We start from the raw sequence: 21,501 nt of genomic DNA, 5'->3' as shown, positions 1-21,501 counted from the left end.
CACTATAGAATAAAAGCCTAGCAATATACACCGCCTTACAAATCATAAATGAATGTGTACATGTGTCCAAGCTGACAGAACAATGAGAGAATTTAGCGTTTCTGTTGTTGTTCACTACACACGCAAAAAAAACAAAAAACGGTCTCGCTCAAAAATCTACCGAAATAAATCTTGTTTTTTCACTGTGGCCATTACAGTTCACAACAGATGTTTTTTTTTTGTTTTTGTTTATTTACTTATGTATTTCTTTATTTTTTTATATTGATAAGATATGCATTTATGGTGCTTTTTATGATGTTTGTTCATAAGCCATAATTTGTTTAGTTGCCATGGATTACAATAAATGAAAATGCTTAACAGAAAGCTTTATTAATCTTTTCTTACTTATGAAAAGCTTAGCAAACGGGATAGCAGTGTGATAATTGAATGCGAAAATAGCGAAACCAGCCAAAAAATACATTAAAAATAAATAAAATAAAATAAAATAAAGCATGGTTTTGGAGTCAGGATTGGCTTAACCATGCATGTGAATGTTTAAAACAATGCTTATGTTTGGTTCAAAGCATGCATGGCTTGAACAAAAACTGAAAAAAAATTGTGGCTAGACCTTTCAGTACCTGTGTTCAACATCATCTTTTAAGACAACAATGTTTTAACCAATTCATTAAAATCTAAAATAATTTCTTACTCATATACCATATAACTTATACCCATCTTCACCAAGGGAGTTGATAACTTTATTTATGAAACAAATACTCAACTTACTGTCATTATTTATTCACTTAGAAAACTGTAACTGGGTTTATATATACTTACATACATACATACATACATACACACACACACACACACACACACACACACACACACACACACACACACACACACACACACTGAAGTGAGCAACCATTTTATCACCTTTGATCTGCTTTACCACTGAACATGTTGTAGTAGTCATTTCACAAAATATTTCATTGAAAACATTTTGCTGCAAATATTGTTCGGACAGCTAAACAGCTAGTCTTGGCAAAGAAGTTCACTTTATGATCTTTCTGCAAAGCCTTTCATCCTCCTGATTAAATCTCACCCTCTCCCTTGGTCCCGTCAAGTCTCAGGTCTGCATCATTCCTCCCCAGAGTGAAGAGGCTCACAGCAGCCAGCAAGGCGGCTAGCATCATTCCAGCACAGCCAGCGAACATGTGCCTGGTGCCACTACCTGCCTCGCCTGCACCGGCACCTGACACCTCACCATGTAGTGCCAGCAAGGCCAAGCATGCCAGCAAGTGGAGCGGCAGACGAAAGCAGGACAAAACCGCAGCCCTGCGCTCCACGGGGATCACACGGCCCTGAAGGAAGCTCACAGCAGGGAAGTAAAAGCCACATGCCAACTCCAGCAGCAGGAAAGCCAGAAATGATTCCCTGGGTTTTGGTTGGCCTGGTGCAGTCGAAAACGTCAGCATAAAGAAAGAGAAGAAGGCGAGCAGTGTGGCCAAGCCCAGTAGGTGGGCCGGCTGGAGCCGGTAACGGGCTGATGTGGCCAAACGGAAGAGTGATGATCCTGCCATGCTGGCTGCCATTAGGCAGGAGAAGACAATGCCGAGTGGTGGGCCCTGTGGCTCCAGCACAGGTGTCCACAGAAATATGAAAACATAAAGCACGCTCTCAAAAATGGCCTGCACACCACCCAGGAGCACTACACGACGCTCTGCGAACAAAAAGCGCACGCCTTCCAGACAGGCTCGTCGGAATCGAGTCTGAGGGGCACTTTGAAGGCCGATATTAGCACTATTTGTGTCTCTTTGGCCTACGCGCTCTAGTTTTTCCTCATTTCCCCAGTTAAAAAATACCATCCAAGCACATGCAACCAGGCTTGGAATAGCAAGCAGAAAAGGAGCTACAGGTCCTAGCTCCAACCATTCTGCAAACAGGTTTGCCACGAGCCCAGCAGCCACAGCCAAACCGTGATTCCAGTCCGCAGCTTTGATGAACGTCACAGGGATCCATTCTTTGGGGAAATCATGCACATTAACATGGCAGTGCACATACCAGGACTCGAAGGCCGTACTGAGCAGGGAAGTGGAGAGTCCACCTAGCACACGACCCAGGATGAGCACAAAGTAGTCCTGAGACAGTTTTGTGAGGCAGCACACAGAGTAGGACACACAGAAAACAAGGCACGTCTGCCTTCGTCCTAGAACCTGTGGCAGCCAGCCAGCCACGGGGGCAAACAGTACGCAAGACGCCAGACCACAGACATATAAGATGGCAATTTGGGACTCCAGGAAGCTGTAATGCTGGTAGAGCTTGTAAAGGTATGGCCCCTGCAGCCAGTCAGCCCACAGAGCCAACAGGTATGTTTTTAAGAAGAGCTTTTGGAAGCAGAGGAAAGCTGGGTTGGCCACGGCCGCCTGAGTGGACTGCTGAGAAGCAATGCGCCGAGCTGCGAGTTCCAGACATAGACACAGGACCACCAGGGCCACAAACGCAAGATATGCCGTCACAAACATGGCACTCCAAGGTCAGCTTCCAGGTGGCCAGGTAACATAGGTCTGCACAGGTCCAGATTCGCGGTGCTTCTTCTTTATAATTTCACTTCATCGTTATGTTTCGGAGAGGCTATAAAAAGTGAGGTGAAACAGAATAAGAATAAATTGCAATGGAAAAACACAGTAAAAATAAGTCATGAAGGTGAAGAAGGTGAAACTTGCTATGTGGGCACATGGTCAGCATTTATCACACACATAATCAGTACATCACTAGAACTGTAAGGGCTGGATCTAAATGGCTCTATTTCTATAGAAGTTCACTATAAAGATTATGGAACAACGTCTTATACACTAAATATACCCTATTTAGCAGGTTATAAAGCAGAATATTCAGTCTGGGGTTTGTACAATTCAGCCTGAGCAGTTTAGTTAACTATTGTTGCAAATTAGCAAGTTAGCTTGACACAGTTAGCTTTGATATAATTGTAGTTCACTGTTACTAAACGTAATATTTATGTTATGTTTGCAATACCTCAGCAGCCTTGCCGTATTCCTTCCTGTCAAGATCCTTCTTCCACACTCTCATATTACGGGTTTATTTAGGAGTCTTGGAATCATCATTCGTTTTCACATCCGTTTTATTGCGAACGCTTCCTCATTCCGGGTAGCAACGTCATCAGACGTGACGTACCCGGAAGAAGACTATAGTTGTTTGATCGTTTTTTTTTTATTTTTAAATATGGTAATTTAACCTAATATTTGGTTATTTAATAATATTAATAAACTGGCGCACGTGCTTTTTTCCACCGAGTAGACCATTCTCCAGTTGACAATGTTGATGGTTTGTTTAGTTTTTGCATAATATATCAATATTACTTTGGAATCAAGTGTGCCTTTTGTTGAGTAGCTCGGAAATATTACAATATAACATAGGTGTTAAATAATCATTAGCATATTCAATCATTAATTTATTCATTTATTAATTGATTGATTGATTCATTCATTCATTCATTCATTCATTCAGGGGCGCCACTAGCAATTTTGGGCCCTATAAGCGAAAATGAGACTGGGCCCCCTAACACACCCATTTCGCACCAAACATACAAGCCTCTGGGGTCCCCAAAAGTGCGTGGGCCCTTAGAATCGTCCTAACTTTTCCCCCTTAGTGGAACCCCTGCATCCATCCATCCATCCATCCATTAGGGAAGTAGGTGGGAATACAGTCTGGATGGAACGTCAGTGCACCATGCATGTGCAAACACACACACACACACACACACACACACACACACACAAATTTACACTTCTGGTTTTCCTCTGCAATTTCAGACTAGCCAATTCACCTATCTTATTTTTTTTTCGAGGGCGGAGGAAACCCACACAGACATAGTAATCCAGTAAGCTCAGGATCAAATCAGAGACCCATACGGTGGGACCACTCCAATCATGGGATAAACATGATTAGACACATTAACAGTGTCTTGATTTGCAGCCATATTACTGAATTTATGCTTTGTTTTTTGCACTCTAAGGAGCAGATTCCTAACCCTGGTCCTTAAGTATCTCCTGTCCTGCACATTTTTGTTTTTCTCCACACCCACTTTTAACTCATGGAAGGGCTTTTAGTTCAAATGATTAATTGATTCAGGTGTGTTGGGAACATGGATATGACACAAAAATATGCAGGACAAGGTATACTCAAGCACCAGGTTTGGGAACCTTTAGTGACTAAGTGGAGCAAAATGATCAAAAATAGCAAACCAAAGCCATGGAGTGTAGACACAGCACAACACATGGTGGCAGCATAATACAGTTTTCCAAATCCTCATGCACTCATTTATGTGTTACATGCCCTTACGTGCCTTTATGCATGCTCACGCTGTATTTGCAGGTGTAACCCAGTGAGCACAAATGAGAGAGAAAAAGAAGAGGTGACTGTTGTGGCCCTAGCCAAAATAGCAAACGTATTATAGATCTCAATGGCATTGTGTCTATTGACAAGAAGGAGGTGGACATAAAATGTGTTATTATTCTTCTGCCTACTAATTTGCAAGTTTCAGTAAAAAAAGAAACTTAAGAATTAATTATTATGTTAGTGTTGTCTGACAGCTGCAGTGCATATTAACCTGGTGCCCAGCTCTAACACAGACACAACATATGACAATGAGCTAAATGACTTCTATGAGGTTAGATATTATATAAAATATTTGCATTTGTTTTTCAGTTTTGTATTTAAACTATGTGGAATCCCATACCATTTATTTTGTAGCCTGTTCCCTTCTACTAGCCACAAAATGAAGGATAACTTTCTGAATGATATTTGGATAAAGAAGATAGGATGTTCTTTCATCAGTTCACATAAAAAAATTCTGTATACCTAAAAGACAAAATGTACTTGATGTTAGGTACCAAACTAGAAACTAAAATATGCACCTGTGTTCCCTTTTCATTTTTTTCAGTCAATAACCAAGTGACCCTGATCTGTCTGGCATAATTTGGTGCTACATTTAGGCCACAGTATATTAATGCCTCAGAGAGCATCCTCGTTTTCTGTAAAACTCAGACGTTACAACTGGTCCAATCACGCAGGGTGGGAGACAGTTCAGTGGAGAGAAGGAAGTGTTATTTTCAGCTTATTGCTAATAGGGGAACTATTCTAACTCTCACACAGTGAAGACTTAAAGCCACAGTCACAGATGGCCAGAACAGCATCTGCGTTTCACCATGCATGTTTATTAGCGACGGTCGGTCGCTGTTTACCATTTTATGAGGTCTATGATTACAAAGCTAAATCTATTTTTTAAAATCCATGTGCCCTGCCTCTGTGTATCCCCTGTTTTGTTAATATTTTGCTTTTTTTTTTCAACTGAGCTAATGGGGCTATGCATCAAACAGTGCAATGTAAAGCACACTAGTCTAGCAGGGATCATAATGCAACCAACACAGGAAAAAAAAAAAGGGGCAGCAGATTGCTATCACTGGCTCACCACAAATATCAAGCTTTTATGTTCAGTTTCATATGGGCTAACCTACTAAACTACTTTTGTATCATTGTTTTTGTGCTAGTAGCACATGACAGCAGACAGTGTCAAAATATGTAAAGGGCTCCACTAAAGATGAAAGAGGTATAAACCAGGCTACAAAACATTTACTGATTCAAAAACATACTAAAGTCATTTAGATTTGTGAGAGTTTAAAATTGTTATAAAGGAGAAAATTAATCATTGTGGTTTTTTTTTTTTTTAGGTTTTTATAAATGTTGAGCAAACAGTATACTACTAAACTTTATTGGTAAGCTTGAAAATTCTGTAAAGTTTTGTGTTGGACTTGGGCTGTATGAGCTTAGTCTAGTGATTTAGAGCAGTGGAAACAGTTCGATATTCAGAGCCTGGGTGCAGAGAACGAACACTTTAATTTCTGACTTGATTTTTGTCTTTCAACTTAATGAAACCATCATTAGGTCATCAAAATTTTAAGTACACCACTAACTGTATTAATGTTTATTTCTTTAACTGTTTTATCAGATCTATTTATGTTATCTTTGATGTTCGTATTCTGTGAGAATATCCCAGGATTATCCCAGTTTATAAAATACTCTAAAATCCTATTCATACCTGCCCATCTAGCACATACAACTGTGTTCTAAGTCACTAAGATCACATTTTCCCACACTTTCACTTTCTTATGAATATTAACTGAAGCTTTTGGATGTATACGTGTAAGATACAATCCGGGATTGTATGAACTGTATTTTATATGAAACATGGTAGATGTCTTTATTTAATGGGTCCAGATGTTTAGATTCTATTGTGTACCTCAGATTCATTCGAAACTTTTGTTTTCAGTTCCTTTTGATGGCCTATTATTTCATACTTTATATGTGGAGATATTTTGGGCGCTGAAAAAATACGCTTCTTCTGAGATGACAGTATTTCATCTCTGAGCTTCTGGTCCTGAGATATACATCTAAAATGAAAATGTCTGTCCTATACATCGCCTAGTCCTTATTTCCAGAGATGATCGTCATCCCTCATGGGATAGAAAATGTATTTTCTTTCACACTGCAGTTCTGTAAGAATACCTGCATTAAAAAGGCTTCACAACGAGTAGAGTATCATGCAGTAGAAAACCGACACACTACCACATACTGTACATAATCTCATATTTATCTTGCTTTATGGAAGTATAATTTACAAAATATACATTAGCATGATTCCATCGCATTGTTTTGAACAACCATTATTTCAAGCATACAAATGTTGTGCACTCCAAGATTAGACTTCTTAGTAAAGGCTATTGGAGGTCTCTGCTGGTGTAATCTGATCTTTCATTACTTCTTTAACACCTTGGTGAGGGTTTATTTTTTCCACAACTGCTCGTTAGCCACAACGTTTCTCCAGAAGGCACCCGAACCCCCACTGATCTCTCACATGCACCCTTGATGTATAATGTTTTGTCTCGGTCACATGTATCTTGCAGCTGTACAATATTTACAACAACAAAACAGAAAAATAAGCAACTACAAAACATGCTTGGGTTATTCTGGCTGCTGGTTTTGTCTCTTCAGATTAAAAATGAAACAATGAAGTAGAGCGAGAGACGACAATAAACTGTATGTCCAAGACAGTTTAGAAACAGAAATGATCAACTCAGTTACAATTTGTCAGGATGAAAGAATAAAATGTCTATATTTCTTTCAAAATGAGAAACGGCTAACCGAAGTTCTTGTGCTTACTGACACGGTTGAAATTGTGCTATTTAATATTACACTAACAGTGATGATATACATGGCGTACATGTTGAACAGCTGGAAAACCTACATGATGTGAATTACATGGCTGTAATATTTATTTTCTGTATATGTTAATTCATTCCATTTATTACATTGTGCATGTTTTAATGGTCCCTATTATTTATTCCTCAGTTCCTCAGTATCTGTGGTCTTTGCTTTTAGCCATGCTAGGAAAAAACAGATGATGAATGATTTAAATAGGACACCAGCTCTTTTTTGGTTGATTTTTTCAATAGCTGGTTATTTATGATATGAAAAGGAAACTGCCACTTATTGAAAGCCATGTCTGGTGAAAAAGTGTTTGAGGTGCTTTGAGTATGCTGAGAGTCTTGGGCATTGTGTGAAGAAATATAACTCGGAAAGAAGAGTAGATCTTGTCAGCTTTCCATGTCCACCCAATTGCACAAAATCATTTCCGTTAGTTCTTACAGTTTGACCGAATTGATAACAGATATGGTTAAATGTTCCTAGAATGATCCACTCTTATTCTCTTCTGCTAAAAATGAAAAGTCATTCCTGTCATGGCAGGTCGTAATTTGCTGGTCGCTCATGGGTCGATGTGGAAGTTGAGCAGCTTGTCTGAGTGCAAGGTGTTGAGGGTGCGCAGGTCTGGCAGACGCAGCAACAGCTTGGGGAAAAGTGCACTGTCATCAGGATGACGACGGTAAACCAAGGCTCGCAGTGCCCGAATCAAACTTTCCTGCAACTGCTCCACAGCTGTTGTGTCAGAAACACCAGTTCGATCTATGAAAAGATTAACATAATCAGAGCCCATGTCATCATAAGCAATCAATCACTGAGAACCTTGAGTTTTTTAATTAAATGAGATTATATTTTGTATGCTTGCCCAAGTTAATTGTTGCATCTATTTGCATTTTTACCAGTGTTCTGTGTGTCCGTTGTTAAAACCCTTTATATTTCTAATATACATAAAATATATTGGTTATGTTACGCAGCTGTCAGTCGGAAATTTAAAACTCCAACATTCAATATCGCTTAGGGATTTTATGTGTTTAACATTTTAAGATTGAAAATCGTATTGTATTGATCCAATTTTGTCTATAATAAATTAAGACTAAAGCTTTAAATGGGAAACAACTTTGTCTTTTTGTGTGTAGTTTACCTGCAGAGACTAGGACCACGGCCATGAAAAGTGCCATCTCATCAGATTCCAGGCTGAGAGAGGCTATTTTCTCAGAGAAGTCAAACATGGCATCCAGCAGCGAGCCCATACCCAGTGCCCGCAGTGTGGCCAGTGGGTAGGCCTGCCCATTTAGAAATGTCACTGTCCGGTCCTTTGGGTTAAACAGCGAGCAGAACCTTACCATCAGCACCTTTGATAAAAAAAAAAAGAGAAAGGTCTGATGATGTGCCCTTGCAGAAAATAATTACACAAGAAAAATAATTATTCATATGTAAAGATGTCAGACAGACATCATGAATTAATATGGCTCGAGAGCTGAGAATTGATGAGACAAGGCTATCAAGATGAGTCATCTATACCTGAAAGGTGCCTGCTTTGAGCAGCATGATCTGGTCATGTTGGCACAGGTCTTGAAACCCTGGGATGCCCTTGGCAAACTCCACCACCTCCCGCACTGCAGGGGTGAAACACTGAGAGAAAGACTCCCACACATGCTGGCTCGAGACGCCTGGTGCTGAAACTGGGCATGCATTCAGAGGGCAGGCCTGGAGAGACAGATTAGGGGAGAAAGCAAGTTTTAAATTTGAATTTAAATAATTAACCTACAATTAGGACAAATCATTTTCAAATTTTGGTCCAAATGAAATATTAGCCCTTTAAATTTATATTCATGTATTTAATTAAATTTGTATTGTTTTATTCTCACTGCACTAATGGTTTCCTCTATGGTACATATCAAACCCCATGCCATTTTTTTTAGAGACATATGAACAAATTATTCTAAAATACCTAAAGCTATAAAATTAACTGACCCAATGAGCTACATGTTGAAGTGGCATAGTTTGAATTTAATGTCAGGGGAATAAACAGTCCCTTTATACAAAAAAGAATTACAAATCAAGTAACAACTTGAAAATTTAAATGTAAGCAGTGTATTTAAGTAAATTAAGACAAAAATGGATCACGCAAGAGAGGAGTGGAAGTATACAGGCAGTACTGACAACCTGTCCACTTTCTTTACTAGGCTAGAGTATTCTATATTTGCCCATTTAAAGTCTTAAATACTTTAATAAATTCATCACATGACTACAAATTATATGTACTTCTCACCAGCACTTTGGAGCCTGCAACCAACTTCCACGGGCATGATGTTTGAGCCTGTATCTCACCAGCTGCATAACTACAGCTGTAACTGCCCTGCAGAGATGGGTTAACTGTAGACTGGCATGGGATTTGATTAGATGGAGCATTGTTTTGATAGTGATTGTTGTCCACTGAAGATATTGGGCATTTGTTGACAGTGGGCATTTGTTGTCCAGGGCAGGGACCAGCTGCTGTGTAACCCACTGGTCCTCCAGAGTGATAGGTTGCGGGAGTATTGAGATGGGAGAAGCTGCTTTCCTGAGGGGCGGTACTCTGAAAGGAAGTTGGCACACTGCTGCCATTGTTGATGCATGCTGGCCTCTTGGTCAGTCGGTCAGGAGCACTTGAGAAGGTGTTCTGATAGGCTTTTGCCATGGAGCCTATAGTTTCTTTGGGCTGGATCTCCATAGGGCTGGCCGGGGGATCACAAGAAGGGGAGGAAGCCATGTTCATACTAGCCGACTCATTCAGGGTGTTCATGTAACTTTGCATTTCATCAAGGAGCCTCTGCTTCTCACGCTTTGGGATGCGACCAAAGCGCACAGCTAAGAGACAAGCACAAAGAAACATGGATTTCATTGCTGAATTATTGGGTGTTACTATATTACTAGTTACAGAGTGTGGGTGTGTTGGAAACAGGGTCTTTGAGAATGATGTAAAAATTACATTGTATTTTACAGGAAATATCAAAAGTGCATGTAACTTCAGATTGTGGTGGACTCCTTGATATTTTTTCACCCAGGTAATCACTTTCAATCTGAAATTCTGACCAGATATAACCAGACCACCAGATCATCTTGGTCCTCTCTTCTACTCTAAAAATATCCATCAGCCAGTTAAGCTAAAAATAGGACCCATGTCACCGTATACTGCCCCCGCTCTTTCTCCTTCTCTCTGCCCCTCCTCTTCTCCGTTACTCTCTTCATCTTTCTTCTCCTCTTACACCCTCTTTCGACCAGTAAATAGGGCAGTGGGACAGGCAAAACGTGATGTTAATGCCATATGAGTGGGTAAAAAACGGACTTATACCCATTAGAACCAGGGTTCAAAGCAGAAAGAGAGGATAGAATGGGGGGTGGGGGGAGGTGGTGAGGGTAGGGGTGTAAGAAAAGGGAAAGAGAACACAGTAGAACGAAGAAAGAAAAAATGTAAATGGTCAATACAAAGAATGGAACAAAGGAGTAAGCAAAAAAAAAAGTGAATGAGTGGAGAAAAGGATTAAAAAGATAAGATATAGAAGGACAATGAAAGATTAGGATCTGCAGAATAGGACTGCAAAATGACAGAGGAAAAGAAAAAACTCTCAAGAGAAAAAAGGAAAAGAGAATAATACAGTAGTAAAGTGTGATGAAGAAATGAAACTCAATTTCTGCACAAGCCTTTATCATACTGTTTCATTTCCATGGAGAATGTAGGCCAAGTATATTAAGATAATATACAGTATGACAAGCAATAATCTTAAGAAATTTAAGGGAGAGTTGCTCTACTAATGTCAAACTATCTTTAAGAAGTCAAGATGAATCACCTTCCAAACATATCATATCAAGCACTTCTAACAAATGGGTTGTCTTTACATTACAGAATATTAAACTACTGTGTGAATGGGACAAGCATAAGAGCCACATGTAGTTATGTTCTGCTGGGACATTGTATCAAATTTGTTGTTATGAACACTATACTGAGGCTTGTTTTTTTTAAAATGGTAAAATAACAGCGGAAGTGAAAGCGTGCCATCGTGTCAGACTGAACATCTGCTGCTATCATAAAGCTAAAATCACACAACGGCCTGAGTCGAAATCAGGGCGGCTACTTTAATGTGGCGAGGAGGCAGTTATATGAGGTTTTCCTGTTTGTGCAATAGGTGCAACAAAAGAAAGGGGTTTTTAGGTTGTGGTTCTTGACACCCTCCTAAGGGTCAACAGGAATACTTGTCTACTCCCCTGTGTAACTTTTTGAACATTTTCCCCTGAGTGTCATCATATCAACCATATAACCTACTTCTGCTTACACCCCACACTTTCACATAGATCTGATATTGTCCCACAGCTGGTTGCACAGACACTGACGAGAAGACGCGAATCCAAACCAAACCCACTAAGTAGGTCACAATGTGTGTGGCTGTCTTGTTTTGTTTTATGGGCCAGGTAAATATTTCCTACTTAGTCATTTTATTATTTGTTGATTTCACTCTTTAATGTGTTTTACTGGTGAGAAAACTACAGAAACAGGAAATGAATGGTTCATTGTTACACCAAGGGGGCAACAGAGCCACCTCTTTATTTTTTTTTTGCAACTCTTGCTTAATTGTTGCAGCGGCAGGCTATTCATTTCGGGAGCTATCATAAGGGCACATGTGGGGTAATCTAGTTGCCTGCGTTCCAGTTTCCCAAAATAATTCTTGTACTTGCTGCAGTTTTCCAGATGACGGATAGCTTCAGGGACTGCATGACTCCAGCCCTCATAAATCATTGTCTGTGGAGGAAGGAGCTTAGGGATTGTGCAGGAGAAGGCCTAAACTGGCTCAGAGAGAGAGAGAGAGAGAGAGAGAGAGAGAGAGAGAGAGAGAGAGAGAGAGTGAGAGAGTGAGAGAGAGAGAGAGAGAGAGAGAGAGAGAGAGAGAGAAGAAAGAGAGAGATGCAGAATATACTGCAAAGGGTAGGAGAAAGACCAGAGCACGGCTTCACTTCAGAGATGTTCTATCTGAAAAACTTCCTAACTGTGCAAAAGCTAAATAGAGAATGTAGGCTGGGAAATGTAATGCCTTCATTTTTCTCTTTCTGAAGCTTTGAAGTGTTTGAAATGCAGTGATGACAGGACACCAGCAGCCAACGATGACACTTACCATCACGGGACATGCCCACAGCCAGACATTTCTTGAAACGGCAGTGCTGGCAACGGTTTCGGTTCATGCGCATGATCAGGCAATTCTCATTCTTCATACACATCTTGTAGTTAATGTTCTGCTGAATGCTACGGCGAAAGAAACCCTGGCAGGAATGAAAATCAAGAGACACAGTGAGGCTTGGGTCTCCATCAGGAGGAATTTCATTACCCTGTATGTAGAAATGTGTCTGGGATTTACCTTGCAGCCTTCACATGCATGAACTCCATAATGGAAGCCTGATGCGATGTCACCGCACACTTTACAGAGTAGGACCATACCTCCTGCTTCTAAGAGAACAGGACGAATAGAAAGATATTTGCATGAAAGAAAACAAGAATTGTTTTATCATTGTTATGACTAAGCTCTTTATCTTTAAGGACAGTGAAGTCTGGTGCTTACTGGTGAACGTGCCAGTAAAGCCACATGGCCTCTTTCCTGCGATGGGGTGAGAGTAAGTATTCTGGTTGGAGGATGCTGTCGAGCTGCTGTAGATATCTGGGAACTGAAAGACCAGTTTTGGAGAGGACGGAGTCCCATTGTTGCCATGTTGCTTCAGAGCGCCAATCTCTGTGAAGGTAACCTCCTCTGGTGATGAAGGCTGTGAGTGTGTGGAGGGTGACTGGGTCTGGTACCCACTGGATGGGCTTCCGGGGATTGGACTGGCACTGCCACTAGACCCAGCATATAGTATAACGCCTCCTGAAAAAAAGCCAATTAGAATTTATCACGAAAGGCATGGGAGTCTTTTTGCTTTGTCCGAGTTTACCATAGACTTTTATGAATTTACTTTTCATATTATAACTCCTAGACCTTATTTGGTGCAAAGTGCAGTACTTTACAGTACAGACAGTACATTTCACTCACCCAGTTTCACCCAGTTGTGTTCAGAACTGGGGCATTAAATATGCTGATAAGAAGATATTTAGAAATGTGATACACTGGGGAATCATGTTACCCAAATGACACGTTCACCAACACAATGCAAAAAGTGCTGCAATGTCTGGTTGTGACATATTTAGGAGCCCACAACGTTTAATTTGACACTAATATCAGTTGTCTAATACCAGCATATATCTCAGAAAGTTTACACTAATTATATCATTAATAATATTACAACATAAGCATATCAAAAACAACATGTGGCTTATTAACTTATGTACAGGACAGAACATTCAATATGATTTGACAGTTTATTATTGGAAACATAATCAACTATGGGGTGATATTACTTATTTTATTCAATGTATTGCATACATTTTTTACCACAGTTTTGCCTATGAATATATTTTTCATATCTGTTTATATTTATGTGGAACATCAATAAGACAAGTTAGTTCCTGCCATCCCTTAGGTTATAACTGCTTTAGACCTCCAGCCATTCACTAAAACCTCTTATTTTGTCTCATCTCTTGTTATGCTGAACCAAGACTTTTCTGTGGCAGAAAACTTTCTAAATATTACAAGTTGCTGACTTCGAAGATTGTTAAATAAATATCTCCTAACAGAAAACTTCAACATATCAGTAATTGTGCTTTTCTTAAACAAAACCCTTATTTATTTATCTATCTATCTATCTATCTATCTATCTATCTATCTATCTATCTATCTATCTATCTATCTATCTATCTATTTATTTATTTATTTATTAATACACATTTAGTAGCCTTTGATTGTGTGTTTTATCTGCCATACAAGTTCCTGTAGCTGTTAATATAGAAAATATACCATATTAGAATGGGCCCATTAATATAATTTGTGCCATTTGTTTTCAGCTGTTACACAGTAGTAGAGAAACCAACTGGTCCAGCAAGTTGAGAAAGATTTTCTTGTTCACTTTAAGTAGTTATTACCTTCAGGGTGAAGTTATACAATGTTGTGTAATCTCAGCTCGCTAGGACGGGATATGTAAGATAAACTATAAATATTATATTGCAAATATATGTATAATGTTGATAACAATGTGCCACTGCTATATTAAAACGGCGCTGAACTTTTGGTGTCCCACGGTGCAATAAGTTAAATACATTGTAATTCGTTCAGTCATAAACAGTAACACTCATCTGCAATGCCTGTGGTTGGTCTGAATGCTCAGAGCACACAATAAAACTTTTGGAGGTTCAGTATAAGTTCCACAAGGGCCAATATTGCATTAATGATTTATAAGCAATATATAACATGTCCCTAATAAAAGCAGCCTCAGACAGAGTAAATGCAAGTGGAACAGGAACAGGAATACACTCATTCTGATTTTATTTTTAAATGATTATATTTTAGGAAATGTCAATAGATTATTAATTCTACATTTACATATTCCCATGTTTAAACTATATTAAAGTAACACAGCAACATTATTAGATATACTGTAGAGAGTTATGGATCTGTGAAGCATAGCTATTATAATACATCGTCAAAGCTATTATATTATATTTAGCTTTATATATAGTCATAGGCTTAATTGACCGGTCTTGTGACTGTAAATGTGGACAATATTACATACACAACATACAGACCTAGAAATTGAAACAAATCTACTGTTAGTGCAGGAATTAAATATTAACAAATAGCATTTTTACATAGAGTAATACTAGAAAAATTGGATTATGTAGTATTTTCTAGAGGGGCTCCATGGAGTCCATGGGTCCATTCAGAAAATGTCTGAGAATCCATACTGTAGAGCCTGAAAATGCTGCATCACTTTAGTAAAATGCTATTTTCTGATAGTTAAGATGGAGCTAAGGATGAATGAGGTAATAAATGTCGAAGCCATTAGAAATGATAAGTTCTTAATAAAACAGCACATTAAAAACAACTGCTCAGTTCATCATTATTGTTCTGCTGGGGAATTTTTTTTTTTAATACATTTTCACTGCAGAACCTTACAAGTGAGTGTGTCGCAGAGGAAGTGAGGGATACAAACAAGAAGAACCATTCGAGGAACCTTTATACAAGATATTAAATGAAGAACCTTTTTATGTTCAGATTTTGTAACAGGCGTTTTTAATCTTTTACTTGCGGCTCTAGTGGCCTAATTTTGTTTCTTTTCTTTTCTTTTTTTTTTTTTTTGGCACAGCATTAGCTCCTGTGCTGCATCCTCCCCCTTCCCCCTGCTCTCTTGCACCGCATCCTCCCGCATCTCCGGTCATGCGACGCGGATGAGCTGACTGCGTGTTGGTGTCACGTGTCCGCGAGCTCTCACGCCTCTCGCCTCCACACCAATAGCGGCTTCTCTAGCTGCTGTGGCACGGAGCCAGCAGCGAGCCGCACCTGACCGACTCCTCACATGGAGCTGCGAAATCCGTGGTCTCGTGCACAACGTCACAAATCGGTATCGTGATTTCATGTTGGTGGCGCGCGCTCAAGGACGTCTCGCTATCTTACAGCGCTACCCAGTGCGCGAAATGGATCACAAGCGGTTAGGGAGTGTCACGTTTTGGTGAGAATGTGCTCTGCGCCTTTGTTAGTCTGAATATTGTAATAATAAATTGCTTAGTTAGTATTAGTTAGTGTTAGTTTTTCCTGTGACCCAAATTAAGGGCTAAGAGAAGTTGCATTTAAAGCACAATTCTTTACAAACGTTGTGCATGCATTGCAACACTTTGTATTTGATGTGCCAAACAAACAAACAAACAAACAAACAAACAAATATATCGGTCATGCTTCTGTACCAACTAAACTCAAAATGTCAATCAAACTGATTTCATAGATGCAACTATAGTGACCAAGTACTGTACCTGGTCATGGTAGATCTGAAGTCTTATAATAGCCATTACATCACTAGATAGGAAGGCAGTAAGTGACTGTGCATTGTGCATAGTGCATGCAGTAGCCAGTAGGCAAAGTAGCCAGTCCAAAATGTCTTTGGGAGGTTAAATGAAACCGGAGAACTGGTGAAGGAAACCCTGCACAGGCAGTAACCTGAGCTCAGGATCAACCTGTACTCTGGAGACGTGAGGCATAAGTGCCCACTTTTCAACCTTTTGCCAAAAATGATCACAAGACATGTCAATTTTTATAGCTGTTGAAAAAAACTAAAATAGTTTAATCCAATAGGCTTTAATCCAAATATTTAATTCATTTATTCATTATTATTATTTATACATTAGTTAATTTTGGACTTCCATGACTTTCAGAGTTTGTATCCTCGGGCAAAAAATATTTAATAATAGGCCTGCATTTATTATTTACCAACTTTTTATGAGGACACTCATGAATATGACAATATTACAAATGCACATATCCTCATGCAAACAAGATAAATAAATAAGAATGCCTGGTCTTGTATGTCTACTCAACCACATAGCCTTAACATAGCCTGTGCTTTGAACTCTGCTTTTGCTGCCTCCCAAGTAAACAACAGGAAAAGGTTTGAGGTTCCAAGCTTCACATTGCAAATAACCTCTGCTCTGTGAGTGAGGAAAATATAAACAGATGCTTCCCCTGGCTTGGCCCCTCTTCAGCAATGCTGCTGCTGCCTCATGCTGCATGTCATTTGGTTAACACGCATGTTTTCATAATCCCACAGTGAGCATGTGTGTGGGATTTAGTGTTGACACACTGCCATGCCTGACCTTCCATGTGTGTGATTCAGGTCTTTACCAGAGATTAGCTCGGTAGCCCCACCCAGACGACATGTGAACACTAGAGTATTTCATGGAAATATGATGTAACAAATGAATAGCTTTCTAGTAAAGGAGTGCATTTCTTTGAAACTGTCTTGATATTTGTCATGAGGTTAACAGGATATCATATCATTGTTTTGATATTAACAGCGACCCCTCTGCATTATTGAGTGTAAAGAAACAGTATGGCCTCTGTGAGAAAGAGGAAACTAAATTAGGATCATGATCATTAAGATATCAGCGGGACCCTAACAGCTTATCATGAGCTTAAATGTACCAATGCAAACTTTAATCTGCCTGTGTGTAAAGTCAGACACAGGAACATGAGTTCTTTATAGGCAGAGTCATTTCCCTGTCTCACCCTGTACTTTCCCTCCCTTTACCATCCCTTTACGCAAAATCCTTGGCTTGCGAGTTTGCCATCTAGCATGATCTCAATATCAACTTCATGTTCCAGTGTCTAAAAGTGTTGGGGCATATGAGTCATTCTGTCAAAGTGTTGTCACGTTTTTTTGTTTTTTCTAGAGGTTCAGACATCACACAGGCCCATAGGGGAGTAGAGCTACGGCATGCTGCTTCATCAACATTCAGCTATTGTTAATAAAAAGCATCACTTCTCTAAGTAGGTCAAAGTCACAGTGGAATATTTGACTCAAGTTTTTTTTTATTATTATTATAAGGGAAACTCTACAAAACTAACTGCAGCTGAATGCTCAAATCTGATTGGTCAGAAGGTGTTGCTTTAAAAATAAACAGTGATGTAATACTGGACGTGTTATGACTGTTTATAGCTGCTTTAACATAAGCAATAAAGAGAATCATCAGTAAAACCTTTGGATCACATGTTGGATCACATTCTTATCGAGAGGTTTTGTTTATGGATCTAAAAAAAAATGATTGCATGAGGCGGAAAACGTGACGACGCGCTACATTTTCTCGGTGAAATCTCTGACCCACTGACCAACCTCCCTCTTTTAGTCTCTCTGCAACGGGCACCGAAATATACAACAGAGTCGAGAGCAGCAAAAGGAAAGGGAGGGTGGAGGGAGGAGGGAGGGGAGGAGGCGAGGGGTGGTGGTAATCACGCGCGGCACGCGGCCGAGAGAGCGCATCCACGTGAAGGCGAACGGAGGCGCGCGAAGGAACGAGGAGAGGATCTCGCGCACGTGGGTGGAGCCTTGCCTGCTTTTGTTATTTAAAAAAATGTCAAATTAAGTGGAGCTAGTACGTGTGTGTGTGTGTGTGTGTGTGTGTGTGTGTGTGTGTGTGTGTGTGTGTGTGTGTGTGTGTGTGTGTGTGTGTGTGTGTGTGTGTGTGTGGGGTTAGAAGGAGATGGGAGTTCTCTCCTGATTCTGCATGTAGCGCCGCCACCCAGCGAAATTCAACACTCAGATCTATACATTGCCTCATATGACCTTTATTTCGTATTGTTCAGGTTTCTGACTTTACTGACATTTTTTCGACTGCAGTTCTCTCTACAGGAATGAAAAAGACACAACCAGAGCATCATGACAAGAGATCAATATAAAAGTAGAACATGTTCTAAGGTTCTAATGTTCTAAGGTTGTCCCTTTGAGGAAACCCTTAAATTTATATGTAGAAATCTGCAATAGTGTAACTTTACCAGAAAGGCTTTCAAACTGTATTTTCCATTGTCATTGAGGTCAGAATCATGGAGCATATCCAGGTTTGTACCTTTAGTAAGACTCTGTTAGCTACCTGGGATGAAATTGTTTGGTGTAATTTTAGAGGAATACTTTAAAGCTCCAATTATGCACTTTAAATATTTTTAAAGGTATGCTACGTTCATATTTTCAGTTGAAAACATGTTGGGACTACTGATCGGAAAGTCGTGAGTTTGAATCCCAGGTACACCAAGGTTCTACTGCTGGGCCCCTGAGCAAGGCCCTTAACCCTCAATTGCTCAGTTATATAAATTGAAATAAAAATGTAAGACAAATGCCTTAAATGTAAAAATCACCCCAATTCCATGAAGTTTTCTACCATCCGGTTACATCTGAGAGAGTTATTGTGTCTTAGTCAGGTCTATGTGCCAAGTGTTACCCAAAAGTGTACAATAACTTCACCACACTGCAAATAAAACCAAATATTAACTGGTTAAAAGTTTCATATAACTTTTCTGCCTAGCTGTACTCTGAAACAGTAGATTGCGTGCAAGTATCTTATGTTAATATTTGTCAGTCTATTTTAGTCTATTTACACAATGTTTCCTTTCTGTGTATCATATCAGTATGTATGTTTTCTAGTCATAAAGTGAGTAGTGGCATGTTTTCATGTCCCATATTTGTTTCAGATAGCCAAGCCAAAACTGGATTTCCTCGAATTCAATGGGGATAAAAAGGACACATCATGCTCCTATCACAGGTCCCAGAACGTGACTATAACCTTTGGACCAATAAAACATCCGTCAGTTAATAGACCAGTGCAGTAGGTAAGCAGATCCAGCAGGACTTAGTGGCCCCTAGATAACCTTCCGGAGGAAAGCCCTGTGCAAAATAAGCTTAACTAGCCAAGTTCATGTGGTGGATGTTCAAGTAATAATATTAAAGATCTTCATGTGAGAAAAACTGTCTCATTGATAAGTACTTTTGCTGACAAACTGAAGAATCGGTTTTAAATTAGATGCAAGTCTCGGAATTCTGGAAATCTGTAGGAAATATGGCACACACACACACACACACACACACACACACACTACGGCAATACTACACATACTGTCCATTGGAGGACTTTCCATTGACAATAATGATTAATTATTTTTGCCCTAATGTACAAATAGCATGCCCTAAATTGCCCTAACATACAAATAGCATGCCCTAAATTGCCCTAATATACAAGTAGCTTTTCTGTTTACATCACGCTTCAGAGATAGTTGCATGGCTACCAAGATCTCATTTTAGGCAGCTCGCCCGCTGAACCGAAACACTTTGGTCTTCTGGAGCGAGGCGCGTGGACTGCTCCACGTGAGTTTGTTTTCATGCTCAGAACAGGAAGTTACAAGGGCGGGCTCCCTCGCGCGTGCAGCACTCGTAGATCTTACACAGTTTCAGACTGCTGTTTGTGTCAGACGTGTTAAATTTTGCCAATCCCTCATTGTCGCATTCAGTGTATGCAAACTGAAATGATCTTTAATGCACGTTGCACTTGCTTGTTGCGCCCTTTTAGGCAATAAAGCAGCACTGCACTGAAATTTAACTTCCCATAGATAAAACATGCAAAACACACAAACCAACCTAAATTTGTAATATTGCAAGTCAGTGGACAGCTAGACATCAAGAATAATACGTAGAGCATGCATGAATCTTTGGCTCAAAACTTGACCACTAAGGAAATAATATTATTTATAGGATTTATGGAAAGCAATGTGTTTGAAAACAGCAATGATAATAAATAACACTTAACACTATTATTATTATTATTATTATTATTATTATTATTATTATTATTATTATTATTATTACTTACCAGGGTTGCTATCCATTCTTGATATGTCTTGTTCGAGCTTTTTTGTCGATTACTTTCTTTTAGTTCAGCCTCAGATCCTCAATAAGTGCACAATGTCGTAACAGGTAAAAGAGAAGCTGAATATATGCGATGGTCGAAACCGTTGAAAAAGTCATAAATACCAATGCACTGAAGCAACAAAAAAACGAGTACTGCATACAAAACAGGAGATATTTGTGCAAAATAAAGCTAGAGCTCTGTTAAGGTGCGCAGAGCTTTGTGCAATTCCTTCTCGCTGTCTATATCTTTGCCGGTGCAATAATGTCTCAGGTCTGGCACGCGCGAGTAAAGAGTAAATCTTGCCTGCACTGTGTACAGGGACTGACTGTCAAAACTTGAGCACCCCACCCTTGCGATAACACAACACACCCGTCACACCCACATCCGTCCTGCTCAGGTGACTTGAGTAGTGCCACTAGTAGGGACCCTATCCAGAATGCTTGTGGTTCCTTTTGGACTCGTGTGCACATCTAACTCCGTTTCCCCTCCCTGCGTTAGAGTAACACCGTGCACTTTCATTTGAATCGAGGTATCAGACGTGCTTATTCGAGCGCACGGTGAAAAGCCGCCTAGTGCATGTGCGCTCTGCATGTGCCGGAGAGATCGCTGCCCTACTGACACACATTTTATGCAAAATGTTCGAGCGCGCAGCACGGAGACATGAGAGAGGCAAAGGCGAGCACGTGGACCAGAGGCGGAGCTCACCGTGACCGCCGCGTTGCTTTCAAAAGGCATTTGCTGCTTGTCAAAACACGCCCCGTGGAGTGTCACGACATGAATGCTGCATGAACAGTGATAGCAGCTATTCAAATCCTTGGGAATCCTTGGAGATGTCCACTCTAAGACAATCACGTGGCAGATATATACGAGATATGATATATCTGATATGATATATCTGAGCTTTGACA

At 39.9% G+C, this 21,501-nt stretch overlaps 2 protein-coding genes across 2 annotated transcripts; both read right to left on the bottom strand.

Moving 5' to 3' along the window:
- Positions 1-344: 344 nt before the first annotated feature.
- Positions 345-3,175, bottom strand: mfsd5 (major facilitator superfamily domain containing 5). The gene is made up of 2 exons (XM_027145184.2): positions 3,019-3,175; positions 345-2,616 (listed from the first exon to the last, which is right to left on the bottom strand). The coding sequence occupies exon 2, from the start codon at positions 2,505-2,507 to the stop codon at positions 1,077-1,079; it is 1,431 nt and encodes a 476-aa protein (XP_027000985.2). The 5' UTR covers positions 2,508-2,616; positions 3,019-3,175; the 3' UTR covers positions 345-1,076.
- A 3,456-nt stretch (positions 3,176-6,631) lies between these two features.
- Positions 6,632-21,220, bottom strand: nr1d4a (nuclear receptor subfamily 1, group D, member 4a). Its single transcript, XM_027145230.2, has 8 exons — positions 20,555-21,220; positions 12,849-13,148; positions 12,648-12,736; positions 12,408-12,552; positions 9,533-10,110; positions 8,782-8,967; positions 8,402-8,612; positions 6,632-8,022 (listed from the first exon to the last, which is right to left on the bottom strand). Exons 1-8 carry the CDS (start codon positions 20,568-20,570, stop codon positions 7,826-7,828), a joined length of 1,722 nt encoding a protein of 573 aa, XP_027001031.1. The 5' UTR covers positions 20,571-21,220; the 3' UTR covers positions 6,632-7,825.
- Between the last annotated feature and the right edge of the window lie 281 nt (positions 21,221-21,501).

Source organism: Tachysurus fulvidraco, chromosome 23 (assembly GCF_022655615.1).
Source record: "Tachysurus fulvidraco isolate hzauxx_2018 chromosome 23, HZAU_PFXX_2.0, whole genome shotgun sequence".
NCBI classification, from domain to species: domain Eukaryota; kingdom Metazoa; phylum Chordata; class Actinopteri; order Siluriformes; family Bagridae; genus Tachysurus; species Tachysurus fulvidraco.
The sequence above is the reverse complement of the archived record's forward strand: the minus strand, read 5'-3'. Positions and strand labels throughout refer to the sequence as shown.

What these genes read in the sequence shown, in the direction of transcription:
- mfsd5 (XM_027145184.2), bottom strand. Translation starts at nt 2,507, where the DNA reads ATGTTTGTGACGGCATATCTTGCGTTTGTGGCCCTGGTGGTCCTGTGT.
- nr1d4a (XM_027145230.2), bottom strand. An exon ending in CTTTACTGGCACGTTCACCA is followed by an intron (nt 12,737 to 12,848) that starts GTAAGCACCAGA and finishes CTGTTCTCTTAG; the next exon opens with AAGCAGGAGGTATGGTCCTA. An exon ending in ATGCATGTGAAGGCTGCAAG is followed by an intron (nt 12,553 to 12,647) that starts GTAAATCCCAGA and finishes CATTCCTGCCAG; the next exon opens with GGTTTCTTTCGCCGTAGCAT.